This window comes from Panicum virgatum, chromosome 4K (assembly GCF_016808335.1).
Source record: "Panicum virgatum strain AP13 chromosome 4K, P.virgatum_v5, whole genome shotgun sequence".
Taxonomy (NCBI): Eukaryota; Viridiplantae; Streptophyta; class Magnoliopsida; order Poales; family Poaceae; genus Panicum; species Panicum virgatum.
In genome coordinates, this window is record NC_053139.1 from 10,564,411 (window position 1) to 10,586,969 (window position 22,559).

Sequence of the window (22,559 nt, forward strand, 5' to 3'; positions counted from 1 at the left end):
ATAACTATTACTCATACTTATTCTCCACTCTTCTAGAACCTTCTTACCTTAATATGATCTTACCCTCATGCATTGCAAAGTTAGTTTCTTGTTATTTCCTTCTAGAATGTTCCAAGTATGCATTGAAGATGTCAACATAATACATATGAGATGGGTCAGTTGTAACATTCTTTTTCTAACATGAGCAGAGGTTTTGGGTAAGGAATATGGGCGAAAGGTGAATTTCGCGATACTACAAGTAAGCATATGATCCGGACATCACTCTAAGTACCTGGTAATGGTACAACTTTAACGAAGGGAAATACACGAGCATGGCAAAGAAATGTGCTTCTACTGATGTTACCCTGTTGTGCTTTGACGTTATAAAATTTTGTCAATAACTTTCTGAAAGCATAAAATTTGTTAGAGGCTTTTGTGTTCATGCACCTACATTGAAGTATAGTTTTGCCCTCATTTTTTAGACTTAGTGAATATGCCCTATAGCTTGTGTTGAAATTGAAGTAGTAGTTTGCCCTATTCTGCTAGGAGCACCTACGGTCTAAAGGTAAAAGTGGAGGTTCTGAAAGAAGCTTCTAATTAGTATTAGTGAGCGATATTCTAAAACGAGGATGAAAAAAACCCAAAACAGTCATGCCTCTTAGCCAACAAGTCCATTGTTGTTTAATGTGGTGAGGGAAACGCATGCTATAGTTTTTTGAATAAATTAATATGAACAGTTAGGCTCACTGGAAGAATATATCGTTACATCTCAGGATGTATTGAACTTCCTAACTCATTATGAGCCATTGGATTGGTACATAAACAAACAAAATACTTCACATATCTCCTAGAAGTCAATTGCTAAAGCCGTAAATATACACATTACTGGCGCAAGTGCGCAAGAGCAACAAGCACTTTGAAACTTGGATGCAATTACACGTGATCTCGATTCGCCTTGGAAACCTATGTGATTGTCGAATAAGGCCTTCGATCACTTGAAGCATCCTAGTCTCCTTTTGTGCATGATTCGGCTGCAACAGCAACAAAAAAAATTACTCTACGTTTCAATATAAAGTTATAAACTGAAATTCATAGCTCAACTTACCGTTTGCAAAAGAAAAACCAGAAAAAAAAACAAGAAATCAATGTGTGCTTAAGACAATGCCCACAAGCTCATTTTTGAGTCGCCAGAACAGAGTAAAAAAGATTAACTCTTACTGCGAAACCAAAGAAAGCTTTTATCTCCGCAAGTATTCTCATAGAGAAGATAATGCAGCATAAAAAAAGCATCTGTCAAGAAGTTTTACTCACAATATTGAACATCCCCGCCGTGCTTTCTTTTTCTTCCTTTCCCTTTGTTTTGTCGGAGGCCTTATTACTACCTTGATGGCAGCATCAAACACAGCTTTGACATTCTGCGTATTGACAAATTATTCTGAAGTTAACAGATGCATCGACAACTACAAAATCGAGGAAAACATCAGCAGGGAACGATCAAGAATCGACCTGCTGAGTTTTTGAGCTGCACTCCATGTAACATGTTGCTCCGATGTGCTTGCGAAGTTCCTCCCCCTGCAATATGAGACAGAAAGGAAAGCACAAAAATATGAGGTACTGAAAGGAAGTTACATTTCAAACTCTGGGATGAATTAAGGACTATAGCTACTATAATTCTTCAGTTGGTCATCATGGGAAATAAGACCTGTGCCGTAGTAACAGGTACTGTACCAGGATGGTCGAGTAAGTAGTGCTTGTCTTCACGAAGATCTGTACACAATATCATGATTGACAAAAGTCATAATCTATTCAAACAAAACTCTCTTTTTTTCAATCGAGAAACCACCTTTTCCAATTAGTACAACTGTGGCAACTTGCAAGATATTAACTTCTTTAGTACAAATTAAAATGTAAGAAACTCAAAAAAATAATGAAGTAATGGCATAATGAAGTAACGGAAACCATACTTCTAGAGTTCTAGCAAAAAAAAATTTGACCCAAAAAAAATCGCCCAGCTTTATTAAGGAAGCCTAACAGAAATGGTTTTGATTGTGGCCGATCTGCTGGGTTACCAGCTTATAATTACAGACACCAAAAAACTCGAGAACAACAAACTTAAGACCAAAACCTACACTCTGACCAAAGTTTCCAAGCACTGTCAACTCATAAGTACAACTCGATTGCATACTTGTAGCAAATATGATGAAGAAACTTCAATTAGTTGAAAAATGATGCTTTGGTTCCAACTAATATATGAAATCCAGAAGCCAGAAGAATGTTTTCAACTTTCAATCCAAAGTTGTTCCTGAAGAGCATTGCTCTTTCTAAGCGAGGAAATTTTGAATCTATAAACTACGACTAAAACAAATCATGATCACTTATTGAGAAGGAAGGTATTAAGTAGATCACATAAACGCAGTAGAGGGTCTCTTGGAACTCTTTACAAACCCTATAAAGCTTTCTTTTCAGCATTTAATTTGTTGAAAAATGCTAGACCTATACAAATCTGTCATGTGGGGCCACACGTATACCAGGAGGGCTCGCGATGTGCGGTGGGCCGCCGAGCGCCAGGGCAACGCACGCGCCGCGATCTCCGCAGAGGGCGCCAGCGCAAGGGGAAGTGTCTAGATTATAGGAGATTCTAGAATTAAGGAGTGATTTGTTGAGAGTCTTTCAAGGCCACGGTCTATAAGAGTACTTTGTAATCAGTCTTTGGGGATTAAGCAAGAACAATTATCCAATCCTTCTTCTTCTCCAAACCCTGGGCGCTGAGGGGTAAAACCTCACATCCAACACGGGTCGCGGCTACGATCTACGTAGCCGAGGGCCGCCTACCTTACCCCACGACACCCTTGACAACCTGGTATCACGATCCAGGCATTCCTCGCCGCGCCGCCACTCTTCATCGCCGCCACGCTCGCCCTCACCACCACCGCTCTGCCCGATCTCTGCACCGTCCACGCCGCGCCGTCTCGCCGCCATGGGTGACTCGGGTGCCAACCTCCAGGCCACCCTGGACAGCCTGGCCGCCACCGTCAAGGCCATGCTAACGATGGTCGAGGCCAACGCCCTGGCGATCAAGAACCTAACTGAGGCGCAGCAGCAGTCGTCGTCGTCGTCGGGCAACAACCGGTTCTCTTCCGGTGAACACCACAACGACCGACCGCCGCGGTTCCAGAAGCTCGATTTCCCCCGCTATGATGGCAAGCCCGATCCCCTGATCTTCATCAATCGCTGTGAATCATACTTCCATCAGCAGAGGATCATGGAGGAGGAGAAGGTTTGGATGGCGTCGTACAACTTGGAGGACGGCGCTCAACTGTGGTATTACCAAGTCAGCAGGACGAGGGTACGCCCGCATGGCGCCACTTCAAGGAGCTCCTCCAACTACGCTTTGGAACACCTCTCCGATCCAATCCACTCGGCGAGCTGGCGGCTTGTCATCAGACCAGGACCGTGGAGGAGTACTAGGACCGGTTCCAGGCCCTGCTTCTGCGTGCGGGCCGTTTGGATGAGGCGCAGCGCGTCCAGTTGTTCACCGTCGGCCTCCGACCGCCGCTCAGCCATGACGTGGAGATCCACAATCCGCAGACGCTGGCCTCAGCCATGAGTCTCGCCCGCAAAATCGAGTTGCGGAACAACTACGCCCGCGCGCTCCCTCGCGACCGGCCGCTCCTGCCGATGCCTGCACCGTGGCCCGCGGCACCGACCCCACCGGCGGACATGGCGCACTGAGCAGCACCGGCCCAGATCACGGTGGAGGGCCGGCCGGTCCGCAGGCTGACTCAGGCCGAACAGGAGGAACGTCGTTGCCTCGGCCTCTGCTACAACTGCGATGAAAAGTTCGGTCGCGGGCACAACCGAGTCTGCAAGCGGCTCTTCCTCCTCGAGGGCGCCATCGAGGACGAAGCCGACGATGGGGCCACCACCGGGGAGGAGGACGAGGAGAACCCGCACTTCTCACTCAACGCGATCGTGGGGGTCGCTTGCAGCGACACCATGCAGATCCGCGTGGCAGTGGGCGCCACCGCCTTCACCGCACTCCTCGACTCGGGCTCCACGCACAATTTCATCGCCGAGGAAGCGGCCCTGCGCATGGGACTACCCCTGCAGCGCCGTCCTCGTCTCACGGCGACAGTGGCCAACGGCGAACGCGTCACCTGCCCTGGGGTGATTCGGCAGGCTCCGATCACCATCGGCAACGACGTGTTCCACGCCGATCTCTTCGTGATGCCACTTGCGGGGTACGACCTGGTACTTGGAACGCAGTGGCTGGTGACCCTGGGCCCGGTGCTTTGGGACCTTAGTGCCCGGAAGATGTCGTTCATGCGCCACGGGCGCAATGTATGCTGGACTGGGGTGGCAATGTCCAACGAGCCGAGCGTCCGGACCACGACGGCCGGCGCGTCGCTCCTGGATGAACTGCTCGTAGCTTTTGGGGATGTCTTCGCCGAGCCGAAGGGGTTGCCGCCTCCGCGCGCGCGCGCAACCATGGCATCGTCCTCAAGCCGGGTGCGCTTCCGGTGGCAGTCAGGCCGTACCGGTACCCAGCGTCCCACAAGGACGAGTTGGAGCGGCAATGTGCCGCCATGCGGGAGTAGGGCATCATACGCAGCAGTGCGTCGGCTTTCTCCTCGCCGGTCCTCCTTGTCAAGAAGGCGGATGGATCCTGGCATTTCTGGGTCGATTACCGCGCTCTGAACGCCCTCACCGTCAAGGACGCGTTCCCTATTCTAGTGGTGGACGAACTGCTGGACGAGCTCCACAGCGCTCGTTCCTTCTCCAAACTGGACCTTCGCTCCGGGTACCACCAGGTTCGCATGCGGCCGGACGATGTCCACAAGCCGGCGTTCCGCATACACGAGGGGCTCTACGAGTTCTTGGTCATGCCCTTCGGCCTGTGCAACGCGCCGGCGACATTCCAAGCACTCATGAACGACGTGATGCGTCCCTTCCTATGCCGGTTTGTCCTTATCTTCTTTGATGACATTTTGATTTACAGCGAGACATGGGCCGACCACCTCCGCCATCTCCGGGCCGTCCTCTCCATGCTGCGCCAGCACCAGCTCTTCGTCAATCGCGCCAAGCGCGCCTTCAGCGTCACGTCCATCGCCTACCTCAGCCACATCATCTCTGAGGCGGGCGTCTCTATGGACCCGGCTAAGGTGCAGGCCATCCACGACTGGCCGGTTCCCCGTTCGGCACGGGCGGTGCGCGGGTTCCTCGGGTTGGCCGGGTACTACCGCAAATTCGTCCGCAACTTCGGCACTGTCACCGCTCCGCTGACCGCCCTCCTCAAGAAGGAAGGGTTCTCGTGATCAGACGCAGCAGCTGCGGCCTTCGACGAGCTCTAGAAGGCCATCACCTCGACGCCGGTGTTGGCAATGCCAGACTTCGCCAAGGACTTCGTGGTGGAGTGCGATGCTTCCTCACATGGGTTCGGCGCGGTGCTCATCCAGGACGCGCACCCCATTGCGTTCTTCAGCCAACCCATCGCGTCGTGCCATAGCTCCCTTGCCGCCTACGAGCGGGAGCTAATTGGTCTCGTCCAAGCCATTCAGCACTAGAGGCCATATCTTTGGGGCCACCGCTTCCTCGTCAAGACGGATCATTACAGCCTCAAGTACCTGCTGGATCAGCGCCTCGCCACAATCCCCCAGCACCACTGGGTAGGGAAACTGCTGGGCTTCGACTTCACGGTCGAGTACAAAGCCCGGCGCGGCGAACGTCGTGGCGGACGCCCTGTCCCGCCGCGACACAGACGAGGGGAGCATCATCGCCATCTCTAGGCTGCGCTTCGACTTCGTCTCGCGTCTCCATCAAGCGCAGGTAAAGATGGGGATGGTGCGGGCCGAACCAGCGGTTTGTCGAACCGACCCACAGAAACGACCCTATTGGGCCCCTCCTTCGATCCGCGAAACCGCTTAGGTTCAGCAGATCAGAAACCAGAAAACCAAAGGATCGAGAGGTTCGACCCGCTTCCTTTGACCTAGCGGCGCTAGGGCGGCGACAATCGAAGCCGCATCCTGCCCTTCACACCGCAGGCGTCATCCCACTGCGCCCTGCTGTAAGCTGGTTGACACAGAGGGACTTTGAGCTGATCGGGGCTGTCCACACTCACAGACGGCATCCCCCTCCTCCCATCCTCTGGCTCCCGGCGATGGCGACTTCCTCCTCGATTCAGTTCTCCGCTATCAGCGGTGCCATCATTGTGGTTAAAGCAGTAAATGGCAACATTGCTGGTGTTCGCGTAGTAACGTTGCTCGTCAGCGAGTGGAGCTTGGAAGCCTACTGCCACCGCAGGAACTGAACAATGGTGTCGAAGGGCAGCATGGAGCTGGCCGGGTCTCGAAGAACAAGTGATGTTGCACCACTGGATCATGAGCAGCTGTGCCTCCATGGCGTTGAGCATGATACGCTCCGCGGCTCCGGCGGTAGCACGTTGGCCACCGCCGGCCGGGCGTAGCTGCCTTTAGTAGCCATGAGTAGGAACGTCATCTATTGTCTAAGCAACAGCTGGCCGGATTACTAAAGCGTATATTTGAATCCTCAAACATCACCAGGAAGCAAACTCTGTTCTCGTTTACAAAGCAGTAGCAAGTAGTATATAAACTGTAACAATCCAAATTCAATTCAATTGGAAATTCAAAAATTAAAGAAGAATCTTACACGTGGACCCCACCTGTCATACACCCACCTCCCTTCTCCCTGTGCTGCACGTCGCAGTAATGGCGGTCTCCCGAAGCTCCCCGCCGTGCGTGTCGTCGTGGAGGCCGATCCCGGTTTCCCGGCCGTCGGTGGCGTCGCCAAGTCGACCACGCCCCTCTCCCGAGCTCGCCACCTGCCTCGCTCCCTTCTGCGCCTCGCCTGCTCTCCTTCTCCTTCCTCTGCTCGCCATGAATGGCGTTTGAGCAACTCGCGTTCATCGATCGAATCCGCGAGCTCCGCTCCACGGATTTCAAATCCACCGCAACCGAAGCTCGACAACCTTCCTAGCTTCCTTCCCAACCCCGCCAAACCTAGCCCCAAGCCCCATCTCGTCGGAAATCAGTAAATCCCCGGCCGCCTGCCATTGAAGCTGCTCGGAGCTCTGGTCGCCATCGAACTCCCTCGTCCGATCATCGATTTCTTCACTTGACGGCTCAAATCGACCCTAGGTGAGCCACTGGTGCTCATGCTCTCCCCGTTCCCTCGCGTTCGCTTGATTTCCACGCTCGTTCCGCGCCATGCCGCCGCCGGCCACCGTGTTCATCGCTGCCGCACGGCGCGAGCCGCGCTAGCGCCGCCCCCTCGCCACCCCTGCGCGAGCACCAGAGCCGCCTGGTTGCGCTGATGCTCAAGCCGCCCCGCACCGCCGTCACCTGAGCCCGCCGCCGCCGGCCCGAGCCGCGCCGCCGCCTCCTCTGCTTAGCGCCGCCGCCGCTAGGGTTCGCCGAGTCAGCCGCCCTGCTGCCTAGGGCTGTGTGCGCGCGGGCCCCACCACCGAGCCGCTGCCGCGCGCCGCCGTGCGGGCCGCCGCCGGTCGCCGCCGCTGCAGGCCGCTCGGCCTGCGCCTGGGCGCCGCCGCGCGCCGCGGCGTGCCTTGCCGAGCGGGGAAGAAGCCCCTCCCACTGACCAGTGTGGCCCGCTGGTCAGTGGGGTAAAGGGGGGATTTTATTTATTTTATGTTTATTTCGGCTGTGAATTGTAAATTCCGTATAAATTCAAGGAAAAATGCGAAAAATATGAAATAAATTTTGTTAGGTTTTGTTAGAGTAAGATCTATGGAGGAAAAATATCCACAGTGGCAAAATGACCTTTTTACCCCCGCAAGAATTTAGATTGTGTTTAGTCTTGCTTAATTAGTTTCTCTAGATCTGTTAATCTAAAAATTGTGAAATTTTTGCAGTAGCTTACTTTAAACATGAGTGATCCACCATAAAATTTTCATACACACAGGACCTAGTTTAGTATATGAATATAATATGTAACCAAACTTAATTATGTGTATAGGTATAATAATATTTATTTTACATGTAGATTTTTATGCAAATTATAAGAGGCAAATAATAATGTCTTTGCTAGTCATATTTTGTTTTATAATAAATCATGCTCTAATTGAAAATTTAGCTTCTAATTGTTCCTAGCACTTAGGGTTAAAGTTATTTATCACTATATTTGCATCCTTTTATGTAAATTGTTAATTTGTTAATGTTTATCTTCTAATGGCAAATTCATGATTGCATTTACTCATTGTCTCATATGATGGCATTTACTCATTGTCTCATATGCATGCATATAGAATCCGCGACCGAGGAAGTCGTATACGAGGTGATCGCAGAGCCGCAGGAGCAGACGGAGCCAGCCCCGCAGGAGTTTCGTGATGACCCGGCCCAAGGCCCAGTGGACACTAGCTCTGAGCAGCAGCCCGCAGGCAAGCCCCGGTGCATGTCCTAGTATTTTAAAATTATGACATCCATATATGTTGCTAGTACTTATGCATTACGTTTTAGGAGTTGATTTGAAACCTAGTTGCATGATCCGTAGTTCCTTGAGTTGTACTAGTATGTATAGGGCGATAGAAATGCTATGCTTAATAAGTATCGATAGAAGTCGAGTGACTGCTTGTCACTCGCGAGATGTAGGATGTTTAGAAGATGAGTAATTTCCAGTTACTCGCGAGATATAAGTTATATGTACAGTTATGTTACAGTATCTGAGTTATTGAAAGTGATATGGAATTGTGAGACCGGGCGGGGAGTGATGATGTTTAGGCATGGCAGCAGGACAGGGTTCCTGGTTGTTTTAGCCCCGCCTGTGTCGATCAAGGACCGGTCGTTGTGGCAGTGCTGATCGGGGATTGAACTGTACTAACCTCATGCCGGGAGTAGGAGGTAGTCGAAACCGGTAAGCCGAGTACTGCCTTGCTTCGAAAGTACAGGAACCCGCACCCAACTCCTGGGGCGAGTCGAGTAGTCGCGGAGAATTGGGATGCAGATGTTTACTTTTGGTGGTCTCACGTTGAGCTCGGCTGACCATATGTCGTTGGGCTGGTTCCTGTAGTTCGAGGCGGGGAGGGGAATGGTTGGTATGTATAGTCCGACGGGGCAAATACGTGCCGTGTTGGTTAGGTCCACCCTGCAAGGTTAAATCGGATCGATTCGCCGTGTCTCGCGGTTATGAGGGCCTTGATCTCTTTGTCGCCACGTAGAAATGTATTAGAAATATTAGGGATACATGATGGAACTATTTCGAATCATTATTGTAATGCTCCAACATGATTGTTTTAGTTAGGCCAACATTAGATGAGAGCCTTTCTATATAGAATATGTGAGCTAAAATATTGAAAGTAAGGATCCATCTTTAGACGCTTTTCTGCAAATAATCCACAGCCAGAAAACCGTGCATGTCTAGATAGTGTGCTATGTATACCCATAGTCGGGTAAGTCTTGCGGAGTATTAGTATACTCAGGGTTGTGGCTCAAACTATTTCAGGTCAGGATGAGATAGACTTCTGTCCTTGTTGTGCTAAATTCATCCAGCTTGGCGCGGATGGTTGGGAGGTGTCCGGACCAGATGTTTAGTCCCTGCTAGTTACCGAATCACACACCCGTGGGCTGAGTGTGTGACTCGATGCTGCGTTTCCTGTATTATAGCCGGCAAGTTTGCTACATCGGACTTTGTTTTAAACTGAAGTTGCGCTTGTATATTATTTATGTACTTAAACCAGGTTTGTAGAACTTATTATACTCTACTCGGTATTGTAATCGTATTTATATGTACTCGTCATGTTTGTACTGCCTGCGCTCACCTTCGCGTGGGACTACTGGTGTTTGTTTCGATCGGAATGTCGGTTTCGAAAGGACGGTCAAATTAAACCGTTAAGCCAAATGTGTCTGATGTGTTCAAATGATGGCCATTTAGCTTAATTTGAGTTTTAATTTGGCGGTTCTGTCACATAAACCAATAGCCATAATTAATAAACGCATGGGGTTGACCCTCGGCATCCATTGGAGCACCAGGGGTCAGCGAGCTGATTGAAATGGAGCAGTCGGTGCTCCTCTGGACATTAAATGGATCACTGGTTCGATTGCGGTTCACTCCAAGGTTGATCCACGCCCATCTTTAAGCGCAGGACACTGACACAGCTCTCGTCGCCATTCGGGATGAACTCCGCGAGGGGTCCCGCGGCGCCCCGTGGACGCTCGTCGATGGCATGGTTCAGTTCGGGGGGCATCTCTACATCTCGCTGGCGTCCCCGTTGGTCCAGGAGATCATGGTGGCCGTTCACGAGGACGGGCACGAAGGCGTCCAGCGCACGCTCCAACGACTCCGCCGTGATTTTCACTTCCCTAACATGCGTCAGATGGTGAAGGATCTTATGCGTTCCTGCGTAACGTGCCAGCGTTACAAGTCGGAGCACCTCCACCCGGCGGGCCTCCTACTTCCACTACTCGTTCCACAGGGTGTCTGGACGGACATCGGGCTGGACTTCATGGAGGCACTGCCGCGCATCCGTGGCAAGTCCGTCATCTTGACGGTGGTGGACAGGTTCAGTAAATACTGTCACTTCATTCCCTTGGGACACCCGTACTCCGCCGAGTCCGTCGCGCAAACCTTCTTCACCGACATTGTACGTCTCCATGGAGTGCCCCAGTCCATGGTGTCCGACCCCGACCCGGTCTTCACCTCGACGTTCTAGCGCGAGCTTATGCGGCTGATGGGCACCAGGCTTCACATGACGACGGCGTTCCACCCTCAGTCCGACGGCTAGACGGAGGCCGCCAACCGCATCATTGTCATGTACCTGCGCTGCATCACCGGCGATCGGCCTCGCCAGTGCCTACGTTGGCTGCCTTGGGCAGAGTACATCTACAACACCGCCTTCCAGACATCGCTGCGCGACACTCCGTTCCGTGTTGTCTACGGGCGCGACCCGCCGACCATCCGCTCTTATGAGCCCGGGGACACTCGTGTGGCGGCCGTCGCCAGGAGCATGGAGGAGCGCGATGAGTTCTTGGCGGACATCCGCTATCGACTCGAGCAGGCGCAGGCGGTCCAGAAGAAGCACTACGACAAGCTCCATCGACAAGTCTCCTACCAGGTGGGCGACTGGGCCCTCCTTCGTCTCCGGCAACGCGCGGCTTCGTCCCTTCCTCAGGCCGTCTCTGGCAAGCTCAAGCCGTGCTACTTCGGGCCCTATCGCGTCGTCGAGCTAATCAACGAAGTCGCCGTCCGGCTGGCTCTTCCTCCGCGCGCCAAGCTGCACGATGTGTTTCACGTCGGGCTCCTGAAGAAGTTCAGTGGACCGCCACCCGACGTTCCGCCGCCACTACCTCCGGTCCATCACGGTGCCACGGTCCCAGAACCGGAGAAGGCAGTCCGGTCCCGGTAGGCACGGGGAGTCCGCCAGGTTCTTGTCCAGTGGAAGGGGGAGAGCGCTGCATCGGCAACATGGGAGGACGTCGACGCCTTCACCGCCAAGTACCCAAACTTCCAGCTCGAGGACGAGCTGCTTCTCGACGGAGGGAGAGATGTCATGTGGGGCCGCACGTATACCAGGAGGGCTTGCGATGTGCGGCTGGCCGCCGAGCGCCAAGGCAACGCACGCGCCGCGATCTCCGCAGAGGACGCCGGCGCAAGGGGAAGTGGCTAGATTATAGGAGATCCTAGAATTAAGGAGTTATTTGTTGAGAGTCTTTCAAGGCCACGGCCTATAAGAGTACTTTGTAATCAATCTTTGGGGATTAAGCAAGAACAATTATCCAATCCTTCCTCTTCTCCAAACCCTGGGCGCTGAGGGGTAAAACCTCGCATCCAACACGGGTCGCGGCTACGATCTACGTAGCTGAGGGCCGCCTACCTTACCCCTCGACGCCCTTGACAAATCTGACCTGATAAATAAAAATACTTCAACTATATGATGGGCCGAAAATGATGTATACCAACCAATTATCTTTGGAAAATAATGCAGGGACAAAACGATAGGTACCAATCAATATGTGAAGCAAAATAATTTTTTTTAACAAACTGTGGCTGCAGATCTAGTAGCTGTGCTTCATAATGATGGATTGAGAATAAATAGCTTTGTTGAACATTCGAAACTCTATTAGAGCTAGTCTCAAAACCACAAGGGCCGGTCTTGTCAACAGAAAAGCTAACAAAATCCCAGCAAAGCAATGAAACAAATGTTCTAACCACCACTAGGGACACCAGCAAAGTGTCAAGGTACTCTACAAGGCAGAATGTACACCCCAGTAGTGTCATTATCTCACACTCCAATAAGCGATTAAATGGAAAGATTTCGTTGTCACACACTCACCCAATTTAGTTCCAGCCAAAACTATGGGGACACCCGGTGCATAATGCCGAAGCTCGGGTAGCCACTGAAAGGGGGAGAAAAAGGAAATTACAACAGCAAACTGGAACTTAGAAAACCACAACATTACAACAATCTGAAACCATTTCGCATCTGTTTCATCTTGAAAAAGATGATCGCAAAGTAGAAGCGGTGATTGAAATTTTTTTAACAAATTAATGAAAACTGCAAAGAAATGCACCTTCTTAACAACATTCTCGTAGCTAGCTCGGCTGACGAGCGAGAAGGCGAGCACGAACACATCGGCTCCGCGGTAGCTCAGGGGCCTCAACCTGTTGTAATCTTCCTGTCCTGCAAATAGATTAGTGTCCACATTATCAACATCACCAACAGCAATCTAAGATGAAAGGTACTAGAAGTATGGAGCTCGTTACAAGCAAAGATTTCCGAAATCACCTGCAGTGTCCCAAAGGCCCAAGTTCACCGTGGTGCCGTCGACCACAACGTTTGCGCTGAAGTTATCGAAGACAGTGGGTATGTAATCCTGCAAAATGCAAAACACAAGCCAAAAGGAGGTAGAAAATTCAGGAATAACTTCAGGTTATTTATCACAATGAGTTTTTTACAGAAAACCTCCGAGAAAGACCATATTTTTACTCCAAAAGATACCAAGAACATTTTCATGTTTCCGTACTAGCAAAGTACATAGTCCCAAGAAATGAAGAACTCAAAAAAGAAACTAGAAGAAAATCACATGTACAGGCAAACACGGAAATCCCAAAAATTCCGTTAGGATCCAAGAAGAGCCTGAATCTTTACTGCAAGAAGACGTTGCACATAGAGGTGACAAAAGCAAGCGAATGAGCATTACAGTGGGGAACTTGTTGCTGGTGTAGCAGATGAGCATGCAGGTCTTCCCCACGGCGCCGTCCCCCACCGTGACACACTTAATGAACCGGGACACGCTGGATGCCATAGCCAAGGCCCAAGGTGGAAGAAAGAAATGAGCAGAGGTAGGCAGAGCAGAGAACAAGAGGCAAGGCGAGGAGCTTGTTCTTCTGCTATTTGGTGTGGTTGTGGCTCACTGGCTCCTTGTAGAAGAGGAGGGAAGTAAGAGAGACAGAGAGGGGTCACATGCTTTCTCTCTCTTGTCTCAAGTCCCTCTGACCGGTTCTCACAGTTGCTTGAGAGGCCACCTCTTTCCCTCTCTTTTTATCTGGTTGTCCTGGTGCTGCTTCTGTTTCAGACAATGGCCTACTGGGATCTGGATCCTCTTCAGTCCTTCTCAGAATGGGGTCTACTATCATGGGACTGAGAATTGTATGAGTTATTTAACTCTGAGGTCTACTATGTCTTTCTTTCAAAAAAAAAAAGTCTACTATGTTGTTTGGGCATTTGATGTTCGGCCATCTGATGGTCTGGTTCTGAAATTCCTGGTGTCGTGATGGAGTGCGTGCAATTCAGATTTCTCAGTATGCAGTTCGCTGGGTCAGTTTGGAACGCAATGATTTTCTAAAATTTTGCAGCGAAATTACTGCAAATACCTCCGTTCATTTATAAATTCCCAACACGCCAGGAACTCGTAACCTTTTCAGATACTTACTGTAAACTTCTTTCTGCTTCATTGTCAATCAGTTTCAATACAGAAGTTGCACCATAGTTCATAAACTTGGGGTAAAGTTTTATTCAGCTTCTAGGCTATTAGCTTTGCATGGAAGATTCAACGTTGCAACAAGATTCAGCATGTAATTTGAACTTACAAAATAGCTACGAAGTATGTAAGATTAGCAAATTCGGTTGGTACAATGTCATGCCAAAAAGCTCCCTTTTCTCAGTTATCTACATTGGCTATATCTCCATCCTTTTGGTGACTACCTGTCTACCTCCTGTATCCACAAATTAGGTCCTTTTTTCTTAGGTATAGTCATAGTCATCTAGATATTAATGTATTGTCCTTATTCCATACACATAAATACATAATCGGAATGAAGACATACTATATAGGAGTGGACTAGGACATGATTTGGGGATTTTGTCGGACTTCAGTTCCTATAAGCAAAACTGTTAAATTATTTTGTTAAAGGTGATAACAAATTCTGATATTTTCAACCATATCTTGATAAAACCCAATTGCCACATAGCTTCGGCACGAAGAAAAAAAAATGTGTCGATGAATGAACGACTAATGGTTTTGTAAAAAAACCTATCAGGGTAAAGCAAAGTTCAAAAAAGTCCATAGTCACGTCCTTGATTTTCATTGCCACTTAACTAGCCAATGTTTATTATGTGCATCAAAATTCGAATAGTATGTAGTGATAACTAGCCCATGCCTTTTTCCTATACTGTGATCCTCAGGGTGAAAGAGCAGGCTGGGATCCTCAGCAGAAGTCATGAATCACGAGGCCTAATGGCGCACATAATCTAAAGAGTTGGGGGCTGCCTGAGTGTAAACAGGATACTAATATAAAGGATCTGACACCATGGTACATCGAAACTCACATGATGACAGGGACCAAACCAAAAGGCGGGCGTCGAGACACGCATGCTAAAGATTTTGGAGGCAAATGTGTGAACTCAAAAAAACAACTTATTCTGAAACAGCATCTGCTGTGTGCAGCCTGCCAGGACACAGGAGCGCGGTGTCCCCCTGGATTTTGGAGGCTGTGTGCAGCCTGCCAGGATACTAATATAAACGGGGCCGTTTAATTAAAAAAAAATTTCACCCAAAAATTTTCACCTCCCCTTTAAACACATGTATGAAGCACTAAATGTAATTAAATAACAAAACTAATTACACAGTTTGGATGTACATGACGAGACGAATCTTTTAAGTCTAATTAGTACATGATTAGCCATAAAGTGCTACAGTAACCCACATGTGCTAATGCCGCGGTCAAATGCCTCAAAAGATTCGTCTCGTGGTTTCCAAGTAAGTTCTGAAATTAGTTTTTTAATTAGTGTCTGAAAAATCCTCCCGACATCTAGTCAAACACACGACGAGACATCCAAATTTTTTTGCCTTCGGAACTAAACGGCCCCTTAATACTGGCGCGCTCCAGACCGGGGCTGCCGTGCCTTGCCGCCTGCCCGCCGCGGCGTGGCCGGCGCCACCATTAACTTTCGGCAGCGGCCGCATGCATGGCATGGCACCGGCAGCGGCAGGGCGTCGGCGGCCCGGCCGGTGCGGGCGCGGCAGCGTCACTGACTCGCGCACGTACTCCGCCGCTCACGTGGCGACGCCGGGTGCCCGCGCGGCGCAGGCGGGCCAGCAGCCGCGCGTCGTGCGGCGTGTGGCGTGTGGCGAGGCGACGCGCCGGTGCGCGCGCACCGCGCGCGGCACGACGCAACGCCCGGGCATGGTCATGTGGTGCCCGCTGCCCATCACCTGGCGTGGCGCTGCCGGCGCGCAGCGCGTCGCTGGGGCTCTGCGCCCGTCGCTGATCGCCCTGCCACCGGCGCTCACGCCGAGGGGATCCGTGTCCGCGCCCCGGGCTGTAACGCCGCCTATAGTTACAGCTCACGGCAGAACCTGCCAGCAGAGTGTTTAGTTCGAGGGAGAGGGTAAACCGGAGCATTCACGAGGGTAAACAAGCTCGCGTGCCATCGCTGTCAATGTGGCCAGGCCCCCCGACCGGCCAGTATCAATGGTAGAGGAAAAGGCTACGTAGAGACCAAGCATTCCCTGACCTGTCAACGCTCCGCTCGTACAATTTGGACTTGCTTCCAAACCAAGGGATACACCAGCAAGCCCCGGGGCCCAAGCGGATCCCCCTTCCTTGAGCTCGAAGCCAGATCCTCTTTGGTTGCAATTGACATCATAACAGCTGAGGGTAAATCCATCTTGCCGAGAACAACTTTTGAGAGCTCCACGCAACAAAGAAATGATGATACAGAAAAGTATTGCTCTCGACAAGCGGGACCGCACACGTCTAAGGTGACAGTATCCTCAGACCAACCATGGCAAATGGGGGATATGCAGCAGTACTCATTCTGGCTTTGATGATGTTGACTCAATAAATGGAACACGAGCAAAACTTTGTGTTCTTTATCTATACTACTACCACGCCTGAATGACTTCTATGCGCCATTCAGTCTAATCGATCAGACTTTGGAGAGTATGTTATGCTTTCTATTCTTTCTTTGGTGCAAACAACAGGATACATTCCAGTTTCCACTCTTCGGAGCCTCACCTGCAATGGATTTCCTGCTGCGCTTCTCGTGGGACGGGACCTGTACTGATCAACAATGTGAAGCATGCCCCAGTCCCAGAAACGATTATAGGATCATTCATTTCGCTGTACAAGCCAGCATCTCACTTTCCTTAACCCTTCAGGTCTTCTGACATGGCCGAAGGTATACAATGTGTTGTCAGAATGTCCTGAGTTGCAGCCTTCGCAGTTTTCGTCTCCAGGACAACGAGCTGCCAGATCATAATAAGAAGCATTAAACAAAAGGAAAATGAAGAATTTCACAGTGAAATCAGATGACAAGAACAAGGGTAACTAGGCTTTTGTTTGCACGCTTGATACCTGATCATAGTCTAGATCAAATTTCAAGAACGCCTCATTGCACTCTTCCACAATTGTCGCTAGGTGCTTCAAGTTTTTAACTGGCGTGCCATTGAGGGCAAGAACCTATACATAACAAAACACCAAATGATCAAATCTGAAAAAAGCAACTTATCCTGCACTCTAGAAAAAATAATGTTGAATTTCTTGCATTTCATTAACAATCACAAATAGCATTAAGAAAGTTTGAATAGCCATAGAAAACTTCAAACAAAGCACTGGTATTACTGCTGAAATACATTGCCACTTGCCACCAGTTCAAAAAGTACTTATTCAGTTCTTGTGCAATCTCCAGTACACTATTTCAATCGCTGTTTTCTGCTCTTACACGAGACTATATATTATTGTGAACATACTATTCTCAAGCATGCTTATGCAGTCTGTTCTTGTTCTATCTTAACACAAGGAAATAAAAAGATATTCAAATATTAGACTAACATGCATACAAAAATGGCCAAATGGTTATAGATCCATTGATGCAGTAGGAGCATAGCAATGGAGGTGCAGACACAAGCTATTAAGTAGAGTATCTTGGTTTACTTGCTAACTTTGTGCGAAAATCCTACAAACAGCAGAGTTCTCACAATAGAAGCCATTATTACCTGAATATTGACAATATCTTCATAACCAATATTTATATCTGACACAAGCACCTGAATATTCATCAGAAAATAAAATCAGTACTAATTGTAAAATAAGCTCCAGAGCAAATAGTGATGGATTAGCTGTGCCTTTGTAAACGAAAGTTCTCATAACCCATTCATATAGAAAGAAAAGACCTGTGACACCACAACAAGCTGCTCATTAGGTGACTGCGCCATTGCATGCAAGTGCTTGTCCAACAACTTGACCGGTGCATCATATTCATAGTCTTTTCCATACTGACAGATAGCATTCTTGTTAGTCAACAGGATCAAATTTTATACCCCGTAAATCTAAAGTGGAGGAAGGAACTGCAGCAATTTGCACAGTGAGGTATTGCCAAAGCATAACTCAAGTGCAATAAAGAAAAAACAATTGCCCATAAAGTGAATGGCTACGGATGGCTTCTAGCAGCTATTGAGTTGTCTTTTGAGTTTTAGAGAGCACCGAGACTTTCTGAAAAATACACATGCAGTAGCAAGCAGGAAATATAACAAATAAACAAAGAGTTACTATCTTGATTGTTTCATAACTTAGACTGAAAGGCATAGGAGAAGACAGCATACCTCAGATCGAAGATATGGAACAGACACGACCATAAAAACAAAACCAGCAACAATGTAATATGATGGAGGCCTTCCCTTGATATGAGCTGGAATGAGTCTTTTGTGGGTCGCTAGCTTTATGTTAAATTCATGGATTTTTGAGTTGCACAGTACTTTCACACGCGCCTTCTCACCAGTGTACTTCTGAGAAACAAGGTAGCTGAATCCAATGCGCTCACCATGCCTAAAAGGAACTGGATGACCAAGGAATGAGAAAGAAGAAACCATTTACTCAATTTTCCTAATTGGATTTTAACTGGGCAACATGGAATGAATCATAAGTTTTAACTGGATCGGAAGATATAAAATATACAAAGTCCAAGATTGACTAGTTATCCCATATCTGTAAGGGTATTAAGGACTCCAAGTCTCCAAGACATGTATAGAAAGAGCATATCTGAGCTGAAACAAACTGAAAATGAAATCTAATCGCCATAATCAGGTTCATTAACTACGGATGCACCATATAAATGGAATACAACTTCTAATAAGCTATCTTCTAAGTGAATCAAAGCAGTGACTACACCATTTCTTGATCATTGGAGAATATGTGATGACAGATAACAGCTTCATCAAGAAAACTTGTAATATATGATCTCTTTACAATTATAGATAAGTTAAAGCACAAAAATAGTGAAAAAAAACATATGCAGCAATGTGAAGCGAGGACTAACCTGTATCATCATTGGCAATATCAATACCATCAAAGCTAAGGATAATATCAGAAGGTTGAAGGCATCCAGATTCAGGAGCAGTTGGCTCAACCCTTTGTACACGAACACCCTTTTGGTCAGATTTCATTCCCATTGCCTTGCGGAGATCAGGATTTTCCATTTTCTGCCATTCTATACCAAGTATAGGAAAACCTGCAAATAAAATTAGCAAATCACATACAACTCGATCCAGAAGAACATAGGTGCAGAAGGACTACACATGATAGTAAAGTGTACAATCTGAAAAACTATGAAAATGATCCCAGTAAGTTATTGACATGAAAAGGATCCCCGCCCATGAAAAAAAGATAACCAGGCCAAGAAGAACAACCAATCCATGTCGTTGAAAGGTTAAATTCCTCACGTAGAGCACAAAATGAGATAATATTTCATCCAAACAATTTTTTTTTTTTGAGACAATAAGAACTAAACTTAGGCAGGGGCAATCGTGTTCAGCTTGGATTGACCCCAATTCACTATCTCGCAGGCCTCTTTTTACCACTGGGAAGCATCTCAAATCTTCCAACAAAATGAATATTTGACAGTTTTAGCTAATGTTAAAAAGCTAAATTTTTCATGTCTCAAAAAAGTTATGGTGCACTATAGAGTTGACAGTACTAATTCCTTGTTCTCAAAGATGGTAAACAGAGTTGTTACAATCTTCCTCCATATAGCAGTTCTATTTCTCTATAAGATGTGCACAGCAAAAGAATTCTAGAGTTTCATGTTGAGTATAACATCAGTAATCACAAACATAATGGCATGCCACCTCATAGAGAAGAACAAGATGTTCCTATGAAAACAAACCTTCACTGGATTCATGTGCCATCACACAGACCACGGATGCATGTCTCAGAAAAAATACTGTATACAAAAACAGAACAGGAAGATACCTGTGTATTCTCCGGATTTTTCGTAGTCTTCAATGAAGTGATTGATAACTGGGGTTGGTATAACATACCCTATGTTCTCTGCATCTTCATGCTTAAGAGATTGAAAAGCTATACCAACGCATTTACCCTTGTCATTAAAAGCAGGCCCCCCTGAATTTCCTGAATTTATAGCCGCATCTATCTGTTCATGAGTGATATACAGGAAACATAAGTTTTCAAAATGGAGGTTATTCATAGTTCCATGTACACAAAGGCAAAGCTAGAGGAAGTATGCAAAATATAGTAAATACCTGCAACCCAAGAAGCTCTGTAGAACCATGAACATATGACAGTATTTCAATCCTAGATACTACACCGCTACGCTAGTCACCGAGATAGTATCTCCTCCAATTGGGTAACCAACAACAGTGACGGCATCCTGGAGTGCTGGCAGTGACCCAAACTCCAAAGGCGTAACCCCTTTCCAGAATTCATCATCCTCGACAGTTAACATTGCTGTAATTAAAGCTCAATTGTGGTTAATAAACTAAAAGAAAAGTGCACTTATTGAGATTGTTTTTATTAGAAGCATCAGCAAATTTTGGCAGAGCACTATTTGAAATTTAATCCAATCTAGTCGATTGACCAACCCAACTTCACAACAGTGCACTAAGATCTCAGTTTGGAAGGGTGAATGCAAACAAGATCTAGTAAATTTTTCCCTATAACCTTCTTATCTTGACAGAACAGTTGCATGATTTTATTGTATCCTTCAACACAAGCTTGCAATGCACTCTGTTCTACTCAGGTTTCACCCCTTTTAGCATGCAATTCTATTCTATTTCTATATGAGCAAAGACACATAAATGTAGCTTGTACAGTACAGCTCTCATATTGCAGCAGGCATCCTACATTTGCGCATCAACATTATATGAAAGAAACAAGAAGAAAGTAGTCTTCCAATGTAAAAATAAAAAATAAAAAAAATCAATAGTTAGACACATCTTTAATTCCAAACGGACTTGATGTTGGACATCAACAAAAGAGCTGCTATCTTTCAGGCCTAAATCTACAGAACATTGTCATTTTGTCAGATAAAGCAAACATGAAGCTTAGACTATTGCAAGTACAACTACAACTAGTTCACATTAAAAGGTAGGTCGATTTTAAAATACTTGATGACAGCTAAAATGGCGAGTCCAGTCATGCATACCAATATCGCACTCAGTTCCTATGGCAAGGACAGTAGCGAGGTACTTGGTGTCAGAGCCGTGCTTTTTGAGCTTGACCTGGGTATAATACTCAACGGAATGGGCATTGGTGAGCACCCTGCGGCCCCCAATTATGAACCCGCTACTGCTCGAGCTGTACTGCCGCTTCCGTTGCCACGGCAGCGAGAAATTAGGCTCCGTGTGGACGCAGAACCAAGGTTAACCTAACCGGTGGGAACCGGTCCGGTTTGACCCGGTCCGGTTCCGGTTTCGGCCGGTACCCAACCGGCCAAAATTCAAATTTTAAATTTGAATTCAAAAAATGAAAAATTCCTAAAAAATTCCTAAAAATACTTCAAGGTGTGATGAATCTAATGGTGTCAAATTTTCTCAAAAATTCATTCATTTAGTATAGTTTGTGGGAATTTAAAGTTAAATCAAAAAAGAAAAAGAAAAAAAATGGACCGGCCCATGAAGGCCCACCAATCAAACCGGTCAAACCGGCCGGTAAACCGGTCAAACCGGCCGGTAAACCGGTTGCACGGGAGCTTTTGAATTTCAAACCGGTCAAACCGACCGGTAAACCGGTAAAACCGGCCGGTAAACCGGTCGGAACCGGTTGCATGGGAGTTTTTGAATTTATTTGAATTTGGATTTGAATTCAACCGGTTTCCACCGGTTACCGGCCTAACCGGTCCGGTAAACCGGTACCGGAGGGCGGCGGTTAGGCCGGTCCGGTCGGATTTTAAAACCCTGCGCAGAACACCTTCACCACGGCGTCCATCGACGGCACCACCTGCTCCCACCTCACGAGCTCCATCGCCGCCGGGACCTCAACCATATTCACCGCCAGCTCCCACCGCGACGGCTCCGCGGCCTCCGCCCCGCCGTTGGGCGCCCCCTTGGGCCCGCCCCGCCGCGGCGGGGGCGAGGGCGAGGGCGAGTGGGCGGCATCGGCCTCGGAGGGCGGCTCGTTGCGGACGCGCCGGGACTTGCGGCCCCGGCGGCGCGGCGCGGGAGAGGACGACGCCGGCTCGGGCTCGGGGAGTCCAGCGCCGCGGCGTTGGCGAGGGGCGAGGAGGACGGTGCGGGGTGGTGGTGGTGGTTGTGGTTGTTGTCGGAGGAGTCGGGCGCCGGCGGCTTGGGCTTGCGGCCGCGCTTGCGCTTGGGCTTGCCGCCGGAAGCGTGGCCGTGGCTGTCCATGGAGGCGAGCTAGGGTTTCGCCTCGCCGGTGGCGGAGGCGGAGGTGCTATAGAAGGAGCGAGACGGCAAACCGGTTGGCTCGGGCCGCGCGTTGCATTGGGTGCGGTTGGGTTCAACCCGAAGTGGGCCCGAGCGGCCGTGGGGCGGCTCATTTAGTTTACGCTTTCCAATGGCGAAAGCGCAAACATCTGGCCACGGGCCACGGCCGGCGCGCCTCTGCCGCGGGCCGGGCTGAAATTGCAATGGGCTGAGTGGGCCGCCACTGATTTTTCTTTTCTTTGATCCTGACGAACTGATCGCCATTAGCTTCGTCTACGCAAACCGCAGAAGAAGAAACCGCCGTATTTGCAGCCTCGCCGGTGGAATTTGCTGCCCCTACCAAGATTTTTGGGAGAGCAACAGGAACTCCTACCAAGAATCCAAGATCAAGTTCAGCGAAGAAAAAATCTTCAGGAACCAAGAAACCCTCTT

The 22,559-nt window shown here is 48.5% G+C and overlaps 1 protein-coding gene and 1 pseudogene across 4 annotated transcripts; both read right to left on the reverse strand.

The window, feature by feature from the left end:
* Positions 1-669: 669 nt before the first annotated feature.
* Positions 670-13,473, reverse strand: LOC120703044 (rac-like GTP-binding protein 4). Of its 3 annotated transcripts, none has more exons than XR_005686732.1 (9): positions 13,146-13,473; positions 12,731-12,818; positions 12,516-12,625; positions 12,278-12,341; positions 1,682-1,746; positions 1,486-1,551; positions 1,291-1,394; positions 1,085-1,196; positions 670-1,010 (listed from the first exon to the last, which is right to left on the reverse strand). XR_005686732.1 is itself a non-coding variant. In XM_039987053.1 (9 exons), the coding sequence occupies exons 1-9, from the start codon at positions 13,248-13,250 to the stop codon at positions 971-973; spliced, it is 660 nt and encodes a 219-aa protein (XP_039842987.1). In that variant the 5' UTR covers positions 13,251-13,473; the 3' UTR covers positions 670-970. The 3 variants fall into 3 exon arrangements, 2 of the variants coding, with proteins under 2 accessions (XP_039842987.1, XP_039842988.1); XM_039987053.1 differs by having other exon boundaries at positions 1,085-1,102; XM_039987054.1 differs by lacking the exon at positions 1,085-1,196.
* A 2,766-nt stretch (positions 13,474-16,239) lies between these two features.
* On the reverse strand, positions 16,240-22,180 carry LOC120703046 (annotated as a pseudogene). The gene is made up of 10 exons (XR_005686733.1): positions 21,650-22,180; positions 20,888-21,099; positions 19,986-20,190; positions 19,696-19,876; positions 18,764-18,955; positions 18,051-18,283; positions 17,622-17,723; positions 17,445-17,495; positions 16,804-16,908; positions 16,240-16,694 (listed from the first exon to the last, which is right to left on the reverse strand). The product of XR_005686733.1 is annotated as a protease Do-like 9 (transcript).
* Between the last annotated feature and the right edge of the window lie 379 nt (positions 22,181-22,559).

What these genes read in the sequence shown, in the direction of transcription:
- LOC120703044 (XM_039987053.1), bottom strand. Translation starts at nt 13,250, where the DNA reads ATGGCATCCAGCGTGTCCCGGTTCATTAAGTGTGTCACGGTGGGGGAC. An exon ending in ACGAGAATGTTGTTAAGAAG is followed by an intron (nt 12,342 to 12,515) that starts GTGCATTTCTTT and finishes TCCCCCTTTCAG; the next exon opens with TGGCTACCCGAGCTTCGGCA. An exon ending in TACCTGTTACTACGGCACAG is followed by an intron (nt 1,552 to 1,681) that starts GTCTTATTTCCC and finishes CTCATATTGCAG; the next exon opens with GGGGAGGAACTTCGCAAGCA.